The sequence below is a fragment of the Anser brachyrhynchus genome, assembly GCF_964034855.1.
Source record: "Anser brachyrhynchus genome assembly, chromosome: 19".
NCBI lineage: Eukaryota > Metazoa > Chordata > Aves > Anseriformes > Anatidae > Anser > Anser brachyrhynchus.
Window position 1 is genome coordinate 8,926,240 of NC_137712.1, and position 15,547 is coordinate 8,941,786.

The window sequence follows — 15,547 nt, forward strand, 5'->3', positions numbered from 1 at the left end:
GAAAAAAAGTATTTTTAAGCTCAGCTGTTTACTTAGGGATGCTTCCAACTATAACAAGCCTCATGCCACATAACTATTCGTCCGAGGGAAAAAGAAAAAAAAAAAAAAGAAAAAAAGGGGGGGGACACAAAAATGCAGAAGCATTGTCTCAGAGTAACAAATTCTTGGAACAGAATGAGCTTCACATTTTAACCCCTGAAAGGTCTGTTCAGACCTCGCGGGGAGGCAGAGGCATGCGGGCCCTTTTGGCTGCGGCGAGGGCCAGATCACAGGCTTGCCGAAGTCAGCAGCTTCTGTAGATGTGGGATTTTACCTGTCACCTAATCAGCATCTCCAGCGCTGGTGTTTGTGTCCACAGATGAGAAGAAATACATCCAGAGGTTTCTGTCTCAAAAGCAGGAATAACTCCAGCGCAGATCACAGTCGCTGAGGGATCGCAGAACCTGCACCATTTGTTTCCGTGAGCGTTTCACCTTTGGCTTCAGTGGGAACAGGGTGAGTTACGTGGCCTGCTTCCAGGGTATCCTCTGATCTCTAATACTGAAGAAGCCAGAGACAGAGATACTTCCTGCTGCATTAAAACATTTGAGAGCTATTTTCCTTCCTGGATATCCTGATTTGCAAAGAGGAAAACCACCGCACAGAGCTCGGGCAGACCTTTGCGAATAAAGTTGCATATCAATAAATTGTGACGTTTTTCTTCAATGAAATAAAGCAGACACCTTGGAAATGAAGTAAACGTGGGTGTTGCAATCTACTGCGGAACATCCAGGGGCCTTGCAGGAGGCTGTTTTCTGTACAATATGACAATCATGTCTGAGCATCTCCTGAACCTAGCAGGGCCGATATAACGCGCTTGTGGAGCTCGGCTCCCTGGTAATTCAGCTGCTTTGTGGAAATACATTCCTGGGCTTGTCCTTTGTCTGGCGTGACTCGGCTCATCGGTATGATATAGCGGTCGGAGCACAATAATTATGCAATTGATCTGCTTGCTGCAGACAGATACAATTACAACTCCTTCACAGAGCCCGGCTCTGAAACTTGATATTTCACCTCCAAGAACACAAGCCTCTGTCACTTAAGAGAAAGGATATTTTGCATTGCTGGCAGTGGTAGGAAGACCTTATCTGCTCTGTGGATTGCCAACGGGAGCCAACACGGCCTTCCCCCCACTCCAGGCATGTTAGAAAAGCACTACAATGCGCCTCCTCTTCCACCTACCCTCGTTTCCCTCTCTGGGTGTTCGGATAAATCAGAAAAGCAGTGCTGATAATACTTCAGTATTTCCTCAGACTTACACAGACTTATTAGCTACACTTGGAGACTGTTCAACTGAAAATCTTGTGATTTCTGTCGCATAAGGCAGCAACTGCTACAACCACAAAAAGGCTGGCCGGCGTGGCCCTTCGCGACACCTGGCCCGCCTGCTTCAGAGGCTGGGAAGGAGCCCAGGAGGAAAAAAAAATAAAAAAATAAAAATAAGACATTGGTGCCACTCACTAAGGAAAACAAACAGCTTGTTTGTGTGTGTGGTTGGATGTTATTGCAAAGGCAGGTCTTGTGCTCAGCATCATCCTCTGAGCACAGCAAGCCGCTGTTGAGTCACGGAGGATGCTCTAAGGAGGGAAGCATGACCAGCCGTGGAAGCCTCTTTGATCCGCAAAGAGAGTAATGCAAGAGGGATGCAACAAGCAGAGGAGCAATTCTCTGCTGGGCTCTCACTCTAGCCATGTCCTAAACACCAAAGCTGGATTGATCTGGGCTGGAGTCACTGGCCGAGAGAAAAATGTAGGCAAATGCCACCCCAGCCCACATTCTCCCCCACAAAAAAGCATTTTGCTGCCTGAGATGCCTGCGCTCTCTTCTCTGTGGTTCAGCTGGCCCTGCTAAGACGGCACTATTAATGATGACAGTCTGAAAATCACTTTAAGAGACTTTATGACGATGCTGTTATTACTAACTTGCCAAATGAGTGCTTAGACATTTTGGAACATGTAGCCACACTCCCATAAGCTGCAGGAAACAGTCAGCTTCAAAGTATTTGCCTTAAGCTGAAGGATTCACACAAATATTATCTGAATAGCTCCAGTCACTAAATTAATTGCTATCCGTTATGAAATCCTTCTACGGATCCTCAGCTTCTTTATCGACAGCACTCCTTCCCAAGCTACTTGCTCAATGCTCTACCCTTACTGATGTCCTGCGAGATGCTGAGCTTCCCTCACCAGGCGGCTCGGTTTCTCCCGTGCTGCTGTTCTGCTGGGAGTCCTCTGTGGGGCCAGCCAGGGCCTATTTGGTGTTTGTGGGAGAAATCACCATTCACTGCTGCGTGGGGCTGCGGTTTCAGCAGTCAAAGCCGTGTTCCCGTGCAGGGGTATGAGGAGGGGAGGGGGCCAGGCTGGGAGCGAGGCGCGCTCTCAAAGCATGCCCACAATGAATATGGATGGTCATCCATCAATTTATTTTAAGCACATTACTTCTCTGTCAGAAAGGGAAAAAAAGGAAAAAGAAAGAAAGGAAAGAAAAGACATATAAAATTAGGTTTGTGTCACTCATTTAACACTGCAATTTCCCCAGAGGATTATGCACCAAACAGAGATAGCAAGCTCATGAATATTAATCATTTCCCTGAATGCAATGCAGCCCTCCAAACAATAAGATTAGGGGAAAGTGCTATGCTTAATTTATGGATAATGGGAGAGGTAAAGGATAGAGCTCCCACAAAGGTAAGGCTCACAGCTGGAGGGAGAGGCCTCCGAGGAGGAGAATGACAGATCCAGATTTGTAAGGTAGCAGAAAAACATTTGGGGCCAAGCAGAAGCAAAAGAAAAGGTGCTAACAGAGCGTTGTCAAATTAAAATCATACTTCTCTCTGAACAACCACTGGTGACTAATGCTGCAAGCATGCCAGAAACCGGTGGTAAATTCAAGAGTTAGATATGTTTATTTTCTGTTTTCCTCTGCCCTGTGCCTTTATTTTGTATTTCACATCCCAGAGGCCCCCGTCCAACAACCCACGGAAGCATGTGCCTCGCTGGAAAGCTCACGTTCCTCAGCGCGACCACTCACACGTCGAAGGCAGCGGCACTGCTGCCCTGCCTGGCTGCACAAAGCCTTTCGCGAGGAGTCCCTCATAAGCAAAGGAGATAAAGTATGGCAATAACAACACCAATAAGATGTGACTGAAAACCCCATAAATTACCAGGCAAACTTAAGGCGAGATAGAAGTTCTGCAGCTACTTTCCAGCCGGGTTTCAATGCGTCTATCAGTCTTTACTCATCTCTTTTCATATTAATCTCTCCCCCCCTTCCTTCTTTTACATTGATCTCTGCATCTTTTCTATTATATCCTTCTCTTTCTTCAGCACTGGAGAGCTAAATCAATGCATAATGCACATCACACTCAACAAAAGGAATGCAAATGAAAGCAGCGCTCTTTTTCAATGTACGCACATATATCTGGGTGCATGTGTACGGTGTTTGTGTGTGGGAGAGTGCATACCAAGGACAAGGTGCTCAGCTGCTTGTTAGACACCCATTTCTCAACAGTCTGCCGGGAACGGATCAAGTGCTAAAAAGCTCTGGGTTCACACAACTGCAAATCGTAACTCTTGTGACCAGGGCCCGTTTTACACGGGATTCATTGGCTTGAACTTGGCCGGGATCCTCACTAATCACAAAAATCAGGTGTCCCAGGAGTGAACAAGAGCAAGGTGAAAGGAAAGCAGCCAAGAGGTAGGAGAGGGGCGCATCCGTCACAGCAGACAAGACTCTGACTCGCTCCTCTCCTACGAATCAAAAGGCAAAGTGAAACTTCCCCCGTGGGACCCAATTCTGGGCAGAGGAGATAAAATATGCAAAATCTGCTAAGCAAAGGGAAAAAAAGTAGAGATGATGAATTTCAGGATGGGAAGGGCGAGTGTACCACAGGACTTTAAAAAAAAAAAAAGGAGCCCTGCCAGATGCTTTCATTAATTAATTAATTAATCTCACTGTCGCTCTTCAGCATGTTGCAGGAAGAAAACGCTATTAATCTTATCTGTTTTCTTTTACTCGGCTTTGTGTTCAGAGAAGGCCAGGACAGCCTGACAGTAAAGACCACACAGTTTTCTTCCCTGCCTCCCTCCTTCCTTCCCCCACGCCCCTCCTCCCGTGGCAGAGCAGATTGATCCCCTGTTATCTGATTAGAGAGGAAAGGAGGAGGGAAAACAAAACCAAGGGAAAAAAAAAAAAGTCTAATTTTATTACAGGCACTAGCGCAAAGTGTCTTGAGAGCCTTCTGCCATTTATTCAATGGAAAGTTGGACCAATAAAAAAAAGCACATAAACCTCATGATCCTAAAAGGCAGACAGAGCAAGACAGACAGAAGGACACCTGCAAACAGGCAGCCTCCATCCTTGGAGATAGCCAGTGCAGCTGGCCATGAGCCTGAGCAATGTACTCCAACTTTGAAGCTGGATCTAGCTTTGAAGTTGGCCCTGCTTGGACCGGAGACCTCCAGAGACTCCTTCCAGCCGAAATTATTCTCTGATTCATGGCTCTAAACGTAAAGCTTTATGGCGATTGCTTGTTCTGTTGTATTTCTCTTCTATCAAAGGAGGTGACATGAGCAGTCTCTGCTGTGGATGGAAGAAGCCCACTCGGGCTTTGCTATCAAACCTCCTGCTACGGGACACCGGTGACGCCCCTTCAATCCTGCCTTTGCAACCCAAATGTTTAGCGATTATTTTTTGCCATGTGGGACCCCATCCTGCAGACAATTTGTGACAAGCATTGCATTCACTATTGTGGTTAGATTTGCTGAAGTCCAAAGAATGCCTTGTGGTAGTTCAGAAACAAGCCTGGAAGGAAACATTTGCAAGATCAAACCCTGAGGCCCCAATTCAGCAAAGCCTCTGAACATGTGTTTGAGGCTCGCTGAATTCTTTGGTGAAGAGGAGTGATTCCTGGGGCTCTAAAAGGCTACATAGTACAACTAGAACATCACTGCAAAAATAACACTGCCTGAAATAATTACTTGTTGTCCTGCAGGATTATAACATATGTCAGCCTCATAAACATGGAAATATATTACACTTATTTTTCTCTCCTCCTCAAACAGGGGCCCAAGCATTCTGTATTTTCCAAGAAAACATCCCACCAGTCTCAATGAAGGCTTTTGTTTGGCTAAAGACAGAGGACCCAGACTAATATTATTAGATTATGGAGAATGATGAATTTTTGTTCTTTTTTTTTATTATGTAATATGTCCTGTCACTCATTTCCCCAATACTTTCATGCTTTCTCACGAGTCTTTAATGCTTGTTATGTTAAAACAGAATAAAAATCTGCGCTCTTTGTTTGCCTGAAAGATTAGGCAGCAGTTTCTATTTTTTATTGGCCTAATTCATGATGGTCCAACACCCATAGAAGCCAACAGGGCCTGTTTCACAGGTATTTCCTTCCCTGACTGCACCTTTCCTAGGGATTTGGTGAAGGCAGCGCCTCCAAAAACAACAGCAGCCGGCCTCCTCCCACAGACCTGCCGGCACACGGAGGCCATCACCACCACAACAGTCGCACTACCACAATTGTACAGTCATACAACTAAATGTTTTTGAAGACTGGGCCCATGCACCTTGCCATTGATTTAGTTATTTTGATTCACCCACATAAATCCTCACTTTTGGGATTTCACAGACAACCAATTGGATTTCATTCACTTTTGTAATCCAGGACCTGTGCAAAACCGCAGCCTCCTGAAGCTCATCAAACCCAAACAACTTGTTACCCCTGGAATTCCCCTTTCCTTTTCAACAGAGGCAAATCTGAAAAATCTTTCCCTCTGTGATGGCATAGAATTATCCGAGTTTATACTGTAATTACTCATTTTTTTTTAATCACATTGCTGTCAGACAGGTTTTTTCCATACTCACAACCAGCTCTGCTGCTGGTACTGGAGATGAACACGCATACAGGCTCCTGCACTCACCTGTCACGACACCGCCGCGTGCTCCAAAGGCCGGGACTCCAGTGTGGGGACGTGCTGGGAGCACGATGCAGCTCCTGCCCAGCCCACCCAGCCTGGTTTCCCTGAGAACCAGTGAGCGCAGGGGAGGACCTGGCTCATGTCCTAACGTAAAGCTGGGATGTGGCCAAAGCACCGACCTGGACCAGGCAACTCAGACCTGCTGCTGAACAGGGTGAAACAGATGCAGCTGTACAACTACAACTCAAATCCTTGCCGCAACCAGCCTTGGACTACGCCCGGCTTTTGGAGAATCCAAAACATTTGCTTTAGTGTTTATTTCACTTTCAAAATATTATGACTAATTTCTTTCAGTGTTTGAGGTCTAATTCAGCAAGTTACTTGAAACACAAACGTGACTTCAAGACCACCAATAGTCATAATTAGCCTTGACCATAAATATTCTCAAATTTCAATAGAGTGATTTACATATGGAAATAAGTACATCACCAAATCAGGCCTCAAGTCTCACTGCGTGGGCTGCTGAAGTAAAAATGCAGTAGTAAAGATGAGACAAGCAGTCCCCAGCTTACCACCCGAGGGAAATACGTTGCCTGTGAGGTCCTTTATATGTTGCTCCAGCCACAAGAGATAATCATCTGATTGCCAAAAAGAGCAAATTTCAGTCTTGCCAACATTATATTATCTGCTTAGGACCAATGCCCTAAGCTGCAGGCATGGGATCACTAGATGGGACAGACAGAGTATTTGCTTGGTTGATCTAGATAAGGAACCTGTTAAACCTCTTGAGAAAAGGCCAACCCTTTATAAACATTAACTTTGGTTTTAGAAGGTCTGCATGCTTCATCCTTCTCCAGGCCTTGCTGAGTCCAGTTTGGGAAATGCAATCCCACAACTCAAGACTGCCCCACACAAGGTGCAGAGTAAATTGGTCTTTTCTCTTCTCTGCCCCCAGCATTCCTAGAGAGTTTAATAAATATGTAAAGCTCACAACCGCAGCCCTGCTATCCCAGATAGCTCGAGCATCTTCCGGCCATTGTGCTTACAGGTTTTGCTAATCAGAGCAAACCAGGCTTGCAAATGAAATCTGATTAAGTAGTTTTCACCTCTCAAAAAGGGGATTAGCTAGACCTTTGATCCTCAGATATTGATTTGCAACTCAAAGGAGGTGTGACCTCAGCTGGACTTGCTTCTGGTCTCAGTCCCTTCCCCTTTCACTCCTCCTCCTGTTTACCAGAAAAAAATCAGTTCATGTCTTCTCACGTAGCCAGATCTAAAGCCTATTGAAACTGGTGGAAAGCCACCCACTGACTTCAATGGGCTTTGGATCAGTCCCACAATGGCTGACTTAGCCTTAAGTCCGAGGCTGTTTCAAAGCCAGCAGAACCAATTTCCCATCAAAATGACCAGAAGCTGGGAAGATATGTTCGCCTTTCAAACCTACAAATTCCACCTTTTTTCCCTCTTCCATGACAACTCTTCAGCTGGAAATGCTGAAACTGCTGTTGACTTTTTCCTTGCATTTTGCATAGAGCTGTTGCCCACCGTGAGTAGAAAGGCTGCGAGCCGGACTTACCGATGCAATTAAAGGATAACTCCTGCAGGCAGAATAGGGAGCAGCCATCACCGTTGATCTTATTCATGTCGTCACATTCTTCCCCCAGGTCTCTGTAGGCAGGGCACAAACGAGCAAAAAGGAGTCAGATGGCAAACGGCATCATCCCAATGATTGCTGTAACCCCTCTGCAGAACCCCAAAGCCTTGAAATCCAGTACAGCAGCATTATGTGCTGACCCTGAAAACTCCTCTCCCTTCCTCCTCCAGTCCTGACTTTCATCATTCCTGGTTCACAAGCTTGCCTGGCCACTTCTCTCCTGCACATGTGGATACCACTTGCTGTTCTCTGATGAGGATATGAGCAACTTCCTTCATAGCTGGTGCGGCTGCAACTCAGCAGGTGGGGAGAAAGAGAACAGTAATCTCTGAAACCCTTTGTATTAAATCGGGAAAGGCCAGCCTGTGACCCCAGCACAGGAATAACAAGGTATGAAGCCCAGTGCTGGGCTATTCCAGGTGACAGCACTCAGAGGGGAGCAGTCGGCAGGGTCGTGTTGGGGATGGGGTCCTGCCTTGCTCCAGCCCGCACTGTTGCAGAGGCACGCGGGGAGAAGAGTGCGAACCAGATGAGAAAGGGGCTGCCACAGCTGCAAGTGGGGCCACAACCAACCAAGCTGTGACACAGTCTGGTTCCTGCTCGCTCCTGAGGCAGCTCAGCTATTGTTCGACGCTTGCTGCAAAGCCACAAGTGATGTTTTAGGAATGTGCAAACATAACAGTAGGAGAAAAGTTATGGAAAGCAAAATTAATCTGTCTTTCTCCACCTCTCTCTCCAAGACTGCCCTGGATTTATATGTCGTTTGATTGTTCTCTTTGATTTCCCTGCCTGTTGGGCCTCATCCTGCAAATACTTGCTGCCAGGTATATCATCTGACAGAGTTGTATTGTGTGATTGCTGATCAGCATTATTTCAAGAAAATAATACTGGCTGGATTAAGCGCTTGCTTGTTGTTACTTCCATCATGTAAATAATTAAATTATCTAATGCCAGGAATCTTGGAAGCAGGTGGCCTTAAGGTCCAACATAGTAAAAGAATAAACCCTAACATAGTTGTGAATGATTGTTTTACATTTTCAGTGGTCTGGGGATTGGCAGCTGGTGAGAGGGAGGGGCTGACCAAGCACACGCAATTCCCAGCACTCTCTCTCTGAGGCCAAGTCTATCACCTCCAAATGCATCCCAGCTCCTGTGATCGGTCGAACAAGAGGAGGTAGCAGGAACCCGGCTGGCCAGATAGCAGGGGTTTTACCCTGTCCACCAGCTGCCAGGTATTGGGGCTTCATGTGTAACAACAGCACCAAAGTCAGTGTGAATTTTCCTAGCACTGCTCTATATAGGAAATGTCATATACACGCATATATATATATGCGATATGCATACATGAACAAACAGCATAAACAGCACATAGCGTACTTTCATATCGATCCTGCTGTCTGGACTCCATTATCTGTATCTCTCTCTGTATCTACTGGTGCCAGGATAGCAGGGCCTAAGTTCCAATTAAATGTCATCATCCTGGTAATCATCAAGCACATGAGTCATTATCTACAGATGAGAGCCGGCCTAAGCTAAGGAGACATCAGAGGTCATCACTTCCTTTCTAGTCTCAGATCCTGGCTGAGTAGATGTGCTCAGATTTATCTGTTTGCTCGCTCCAGACTTACGTTTGGATAATCCCGTCTCCGCAGTATCCACTTCCAGAGATATACACAAGCTCAGGAGAAGGCTCGCTCTCCTCTGCCCCAGAAACAATGACGACCTGGTACGTGTACGTGGTCCCATCACTCAGTTCCCTGCAACACAAGGGGAAATATTAAGTGGTCGTACAACAAAGGCAGTAACAAAGGGCGGAGAAGGAGCTACTGAAATGGGGGCTGGCCACCAAAAAATCAAGTCTTGGTTTGGTCAGGCCCTCAGAACATTCCTACCTCATTTTGATGGGAATAGTTTTTGGTTGGGTGCCTCTGTTGTGAGCACCATCAGTGCCCTGTATGTCCACACTCGATTTAGGCCCATCTCTGAGCACAAACAGGTGCAGCCCTTGGCTATCTGACGGTTGAACTACTTGCTGATGACAACCATGCAGGTCGGGTCACTGCTGCCTCGGCCCAGCCTCAGGCAGTGCTGAGCGGTGCCAGTATATCCTGACAGGCAGCAGCGCCTCAGAAACCAGCCCCGGGCTTCATGTGCTCGGCCTCGGGGCACTGCTGCTCCCGTCCCTCCATGGCAGGGAAGGCGTTACCTGCAAGATGGTGCCACTCAAGGAACTCCAAATACTCTGCAAACACTGATTACTTCCTCACCAGCCCCGCGCTCAGTCCAGCCTCAGCTGGGGCCAGTGGTAATTTACCTATTGATTTAAGACAGAATTGGGCCGGAGCTGTTTCAGTGATAGATAAACGTGTTATCCACTTTGTGAGGGTATTAGAACAGTAGAGTTTAAAAGGTTTCTTCATCTCCAGGACAGCGCAAAAATAGGATCTGAACCATGGTACCAGATCATGGTATTACCATCTAAACATTCATATAAAGAATTATCAAACTGCTACATACTTATGCAAAACCTTAATTGCTTAAATCCTGTGCATCTGTAAATGAGAAGTGATTTTATGTGTAATACAAAAATAATAAAAGCCTAATATGAATGTTTAGCTTGAACAATGTCTTTGACTTTATCAGAACTCAAAATGTTCCACAAAGAACCTCATTACCATTAGCCTCATTGTGCTGATTTGTAAAGCCACGGAGCAGGGAAGGCAACACGATTTGCCTGAAGTCATCCATCAGGCTGCTGGCAGAGCCCACACCGCAGCCCGGCTCTCTCCTAACCTACGCCAGGCCTCTACTCACTGCGCTCGCGTTGCCCCAATTACCGAGAGCAATATAGATGTCTTTCTGTCACAGGAGCTTGGTCAGAAGCGTGTATTAATGAAGTGTGTGCTACGAAGAGATATATCTACTACACAGAGCAACAAGCCGCTGAAGTAGGTATCAATGGACTGTAGTTACCGAAATACTCAAGTTTGTGAAATAACTACCTCCTTACAACACTCATTAAATTAACGAGCATGACTTAAGCTCCAGTACCACACACTATATTTTACAACAATGCTGTTTCTCAAGGATACTATGCCTGCAAACTATCATTGAATGAACTGCATGCTTACAACACAGGGATGTGATTCTTTGTTACCACACTTTAAATTGGGGATAAAATGCAGTGGAACAAAACCACCCCACAAGTGTTTTCTTATTGCTTCTTCACCTGATTCCTGTCAGCAGTAGCCTGTAGTGCCTATTAGCTAAACTTGAGTGAATTCAGGCAGCACAAACAATATCCTAGTTGCTCTACAGATCGGGGAGATATCTACCTAGATATTAGTATAAGTATTTATTTAATTAAAATGAAAATTCTCTATCTTCTGCCCTAGTAACATCCTGTATAAAATGGTCCTAAGAGCCAACCAGAAAAAGAAATGACATGAACTAACTTCAGCGGCCAAACACACACTGATGCATAATACTGAGGGCTTCCTCTAGATTTCCCTCCTGGTTAAAACCACTGATTAAGATGGGAAGCTGATATATACTGATAAAGTGAAAGTAGAGGCAAGCTTTGATTATTAAAGGGTGGTTATTTATCAAGTCTTTCTCAAAACCATAAAATATTTATGATTAACAAGTATATTTGCAGAAATTTAGATTTTGCCACTGGATATCTGCTAACCACAAAACGTTCAATACTCAGAAAAGACTTCATACAAATGAACAGTTCGGGCAGCTATAACAGCTACAAAATAAACAAATCAACAGTGCTTTCTGATGTACTGCGATGACACACGCAAGTGCGAAACACTTGCAGAAGTTTTCGAATTCTGACTTTGCGTATGATTTCCACCAACAGGTGATGGACAGGCATTCAGCTCACAGCAGAAAGTGTGTCTCTGCGAGCGTGTTTTAGTGTGTGGGAGTGTTTGTGTATGCTTGTGTATACATGTAAGCAAACCGAAAACAGGAAAAGTTCACATTTGTTTATGTACAGGGTGGGAAGTTGGCAGAACATAATGGAAGAAGACTTAGTACTAAATTAAGCACAGGGGAGAATATGGTGTTTATGAATTATTAGGTGATTGGAGATGAATGTGTATGTGGGTGAATAAGACAGAAAACTGGAAATGAATGCTATTAGGTGGGGAGAGCTCTGGCATATTTACTTATATGGACTGTGAACACACAACTCCATTTGCAGAGAGCATGCTACGCACGTCAGAGAAGAATGACTTCAAGCACTGTGGTCTAATCCTGTCACCTGCTCCCTGCTGGCGAGGGGAGATTCCAGCTGCAGCCTGATGCGAACGCAAAGCTCTTGGAGAACTGCTGTGCCTTGGACAGGCTTGGGATCCTTACAGTTTAGTAACAGAAAATAATTAAGAAAAAAAAAAAGGCCATTTATTCTCCAAAAACATATAGTGAGCAAAATACCTGATGCCTTGCTCCTACATTTAGGTGTGTGTACAGCCTGGCTTCCCTTCTAAAAAACTTGGGTACAAAATAGCCACTTACTGATTTGTGTTCACAATGCCCCATGAGCTCTGAATGTGATATCCTTGTCTTAGGCTGCAATACAGAGAAAGATGATGACGAATGCCTAGGGACGTACAGGCACTGCAAAGCAAAGGCAGGAACAGGAGCCAGTACCCCGTGCAGCCACAGCACCAACCCTCGCTGTCCTCATCCCTGCTCCCCTTCTGGACAGCCCAGCCAAGAGCAACCTCACATCTCACAACCTCCAGGCTGTCGCAGCCGAGGAAGGACCAACAAACTGACCTGCCGTGCCCAGAGAACGGCCAGCAGAGATGAAAAGGGGGAGCACAGGAGGTCCAGGGGCACCCTCCAGTGTCACCACGCAGTCCCAGCTGGAGATTTGCCTGGACTGGAGCAAGAAAGTCACGTCAGAAACTCAGACTGAAGCCACTGAGCTTTCAGCTCACCCTGGCCCAGTGCAACCAGCAGCAAAACCCTGACGGCAGCTGACTGTCTGACCTGTTAAATGTATGGCATCTGCAGCTACTCAGATTGTTAGCATTCCTTCACAGTACCCACATTTCAGAAAAATATACCTGCTAAAGGGCAGGTAGGTGCAATACTTAGGGCAGTAACCCAGTACCAGAGTGAGGAAGGAAGGAAGAAATGCAGGAAGAAAGGAAAAAAAAGAGAATTTATTCTCTCCTATATAGTTATGGAGCACCAAGGTCGATATTACAGACTCTATCTGGAGATGTCAGCAAGACAAGTGCTGCTCCGAGCAGTGATAAAAGCAAGATTTTGACCATTAATTTTCCCCCCCGCCTGCCCTCGCAGCCGATGGCACTAAGAGTGATAACGCGCTCTTTCCACTCCGCTGTCAGCCAGGTCCGACACGCGCCGGCTTCGCGCGATGCTGCTTAAGGAAGTGAGACAGAAGAACATCTTTAACATTAAGGATGTGAACAAACACTCTTTTAAATTTATATCTATGGTCTTTTAATGACCTTTTCGAGAACTGAGTAAGCCGCATTGATCGCTGCAGCTTCCGCCCGTGGGGAGGCAGTCTTATTAAAAAGCAATGACTCAAGCCCTCTGCTTAGAGGGGGAATTAGAGCGTGCTGTGTGAAATACCATGAGGGCTACTCTCCTGTCTGCTGTGGCAAGTGACAGATCCAGGGTCGGAAATATAAAACCCTCTAATTCTTTTCCTGTTTTCACTGTGGAGGCCGGCAGTTGAGTTAAACTTGCTGTGTCCCGTGGGCGAGGGACATTTGCTTTCAGACTGTGTGTTCCTGTAAACCAGGAACCTCTGGGTTTTCTACTCAGACTGAGGTGGGTTTAAAGGATGATTGAATTTACAGGTGCAATATAGATGCCCAGCTGAACTTTGAGTGCCAGCACAGCTGCAAGGGCAGCACTGCCCCAGCCACACCAGCTCTGTGCCCACGGTAGGGCTGCAGCACCCGAGGACACAGCACGGCTCTTGAGATGCAGTGAAAGCACTGGGGGAAAGCAAGTGGCCTCCTCCCTTCTTCCTACCATAGTGGCACACATGTTTTTCCTACTACAAATAACAGCAGAAAGGTTTTTTTTAACAGAACAGACTCCCGTTTCCAACAAAATTGAAAATATCCTTAGGGCTGATCCCAGTTTCTGCCCTATGAAAACACAAATGGCCATAAAGCAATGAAAGCAGACAGTGTTCCTGTTATTTAAGGACAAGATGACAAGGTCTTATGCATCTCCAGCTAAATTACGTCTGTCAGAGGAACTGTTATGTGAAACATGCAAATCCTGCATCCCAAGCATCCTCACGAAGGACCCATCTTGCTTTGGCCTTAAATAGGCACCGAAGCCTTGAGCCAAAAGACAGCGTTTCCTGGACAGCTCTCTGCGGCCAGAATGAGCCCCGCTCTGCCAGCAACATCCCCGTGTCCCTCTAACACCGTCGCCTTTGCTCTTCTTCTCTAGCATGGAAGCCTCCCCGAGCAAAACAGGAAATCTGTTGGCAGCAAATAGCTGTGACCCCCATTTGCAGTGGTTGCAATGCTTTCAACCAGCTGCTCAAAGTGGGCTGAGTACGAGGATGCACGGGAGAGCTGAAGGTCTGCGCTGCCTCCAGTCCTGTTCACTGCAGCCTGGAGCTGTCCAGTCGATTCCCCCCATGCTGCTCACAGACGTGCATGGGCACCCAAACACCCAACGTCATCTACAGAGGTCCCAAATACCCCAAATATTGACTAATTCACCACTGGGATATGCTTGGAGCCTCCTAGCCCCATGCAGTGACCTGGGCACCCTGCTTCTGGCTCCGAGGAGCTGAGCACTGCTCCTGTCATTGCTGCTCACGAACCTCTGCTGGGTTTTGCCACTCAGCGATGCCACCATGGTGTTTGCAGGCTCCCCCACCTTCAGGCGCTCCAAAAGCAATGGATAAAGAGCAACCCAAGGGAGGAGGTCATTTTAGGACATATTCGCTCCCCGGCTGCCCTCCTTCTTCCTGCATTGCCATTGACTGTCTATATAGGACCGTTCTTTCATCTTCTCCTCTCTCACACGCACTCCCCTCGCCTTGCCTTTCCTTCTTTTAATAAAAATGGCATGACAAGCACGGCAGAAGATAATGAAGAGAATTCCTGCCCGGCTCTGCAGTTGGGAGAGAGGAGGGGTGGGATCCTGTAAACAAAAGAAGGACGGCAAAAATCCAGAGCTCTTGCACGGGCTGTTTTTTCAGCTGCACTCCAATCTCTGGCTGTTTGGATAAGCCCAGCAACACGGCAGGTGCAAAGGCCTCAGAACAAGTCTCCTGTCCCTCTCTGAGCTGACTCAGAAGACACAAATATCTAGGAAGCAGCCTTGGAGAAGCTTTTCACTCTACCCCTGATAAGGTAGGACCCAACAGGGGCAGTGAGTTTGCTCTGTGCCCTCTATTTTACTTATTTATTTATTTTTAATGATTTGCTTGTTTACAAACAAACCAAAACAGGGCAGTGGAAGTATCAAGTGAGCACCCATGGGCTGGATGCGAGGATGGGGACTGTACGGTGGATTTCTGCTCCCAAGCCCTGCTTAAGCCTGGACTGGGCTTTCCCAGGGAAGAACAACAGAGCAGCATCAGGCCTAAACAGAAAATCACAGGTGAACATTTTGTGCTATGAGGTGACTTAGCTACCTGAAGGCCAGCCTCTCACCATTCAATGCAGTGGCATCAAGATGATGTCCAAATTCAACTTCTGCTTCCACCTGTGTGAGGAACACAGTAACATCTAACGTAACCACCTCACCCGCTTCTGCGACACCAGAAAGACCTCACATATTTGAGGTTGAAGTCAACGGCTGAGCAATCAAATCTGTTAGAAAAAGGACAACATCCTTTGCTCCACGAAATACTTCCACGAACCAAAGTCACCACCACCTCTCACAATTGCCACAA

The 15,547-nt window shown here is 46.4% G+C and overlaps 1 protein-coding gene across 12 annotated transcripts in view; it reads right to left on the minus strand.

Moving 5' to 3' along the window:
* The window catches only part of PAPPA (pappalysin 1), a 370,091-nt gene that overhangs the window by 91,524 nt on the left and 263,020 nt on the right, over window positions 1-15,547 (minus strand). For all 12 annotated transcript variants that reach the window (XM_080561611.1, XM_080561609.1, XM_080561610.1 and 9 more), the window contains 2 exons: window positions 9,252-9,380; window positions 7,546-7,637 (listed from right to left, as the gene is read on the minus strand). In XM_080561611.1, the coding sequence (XP_080417737.1) occupies window positions 7,546-7,637; window positions 9,252-9,380 (221 nt within the window). The remainder of the gene's footprint in view (window positions 1-7,545; window positions 7,638-9,251; window positions 9,381-15,547) is intronic.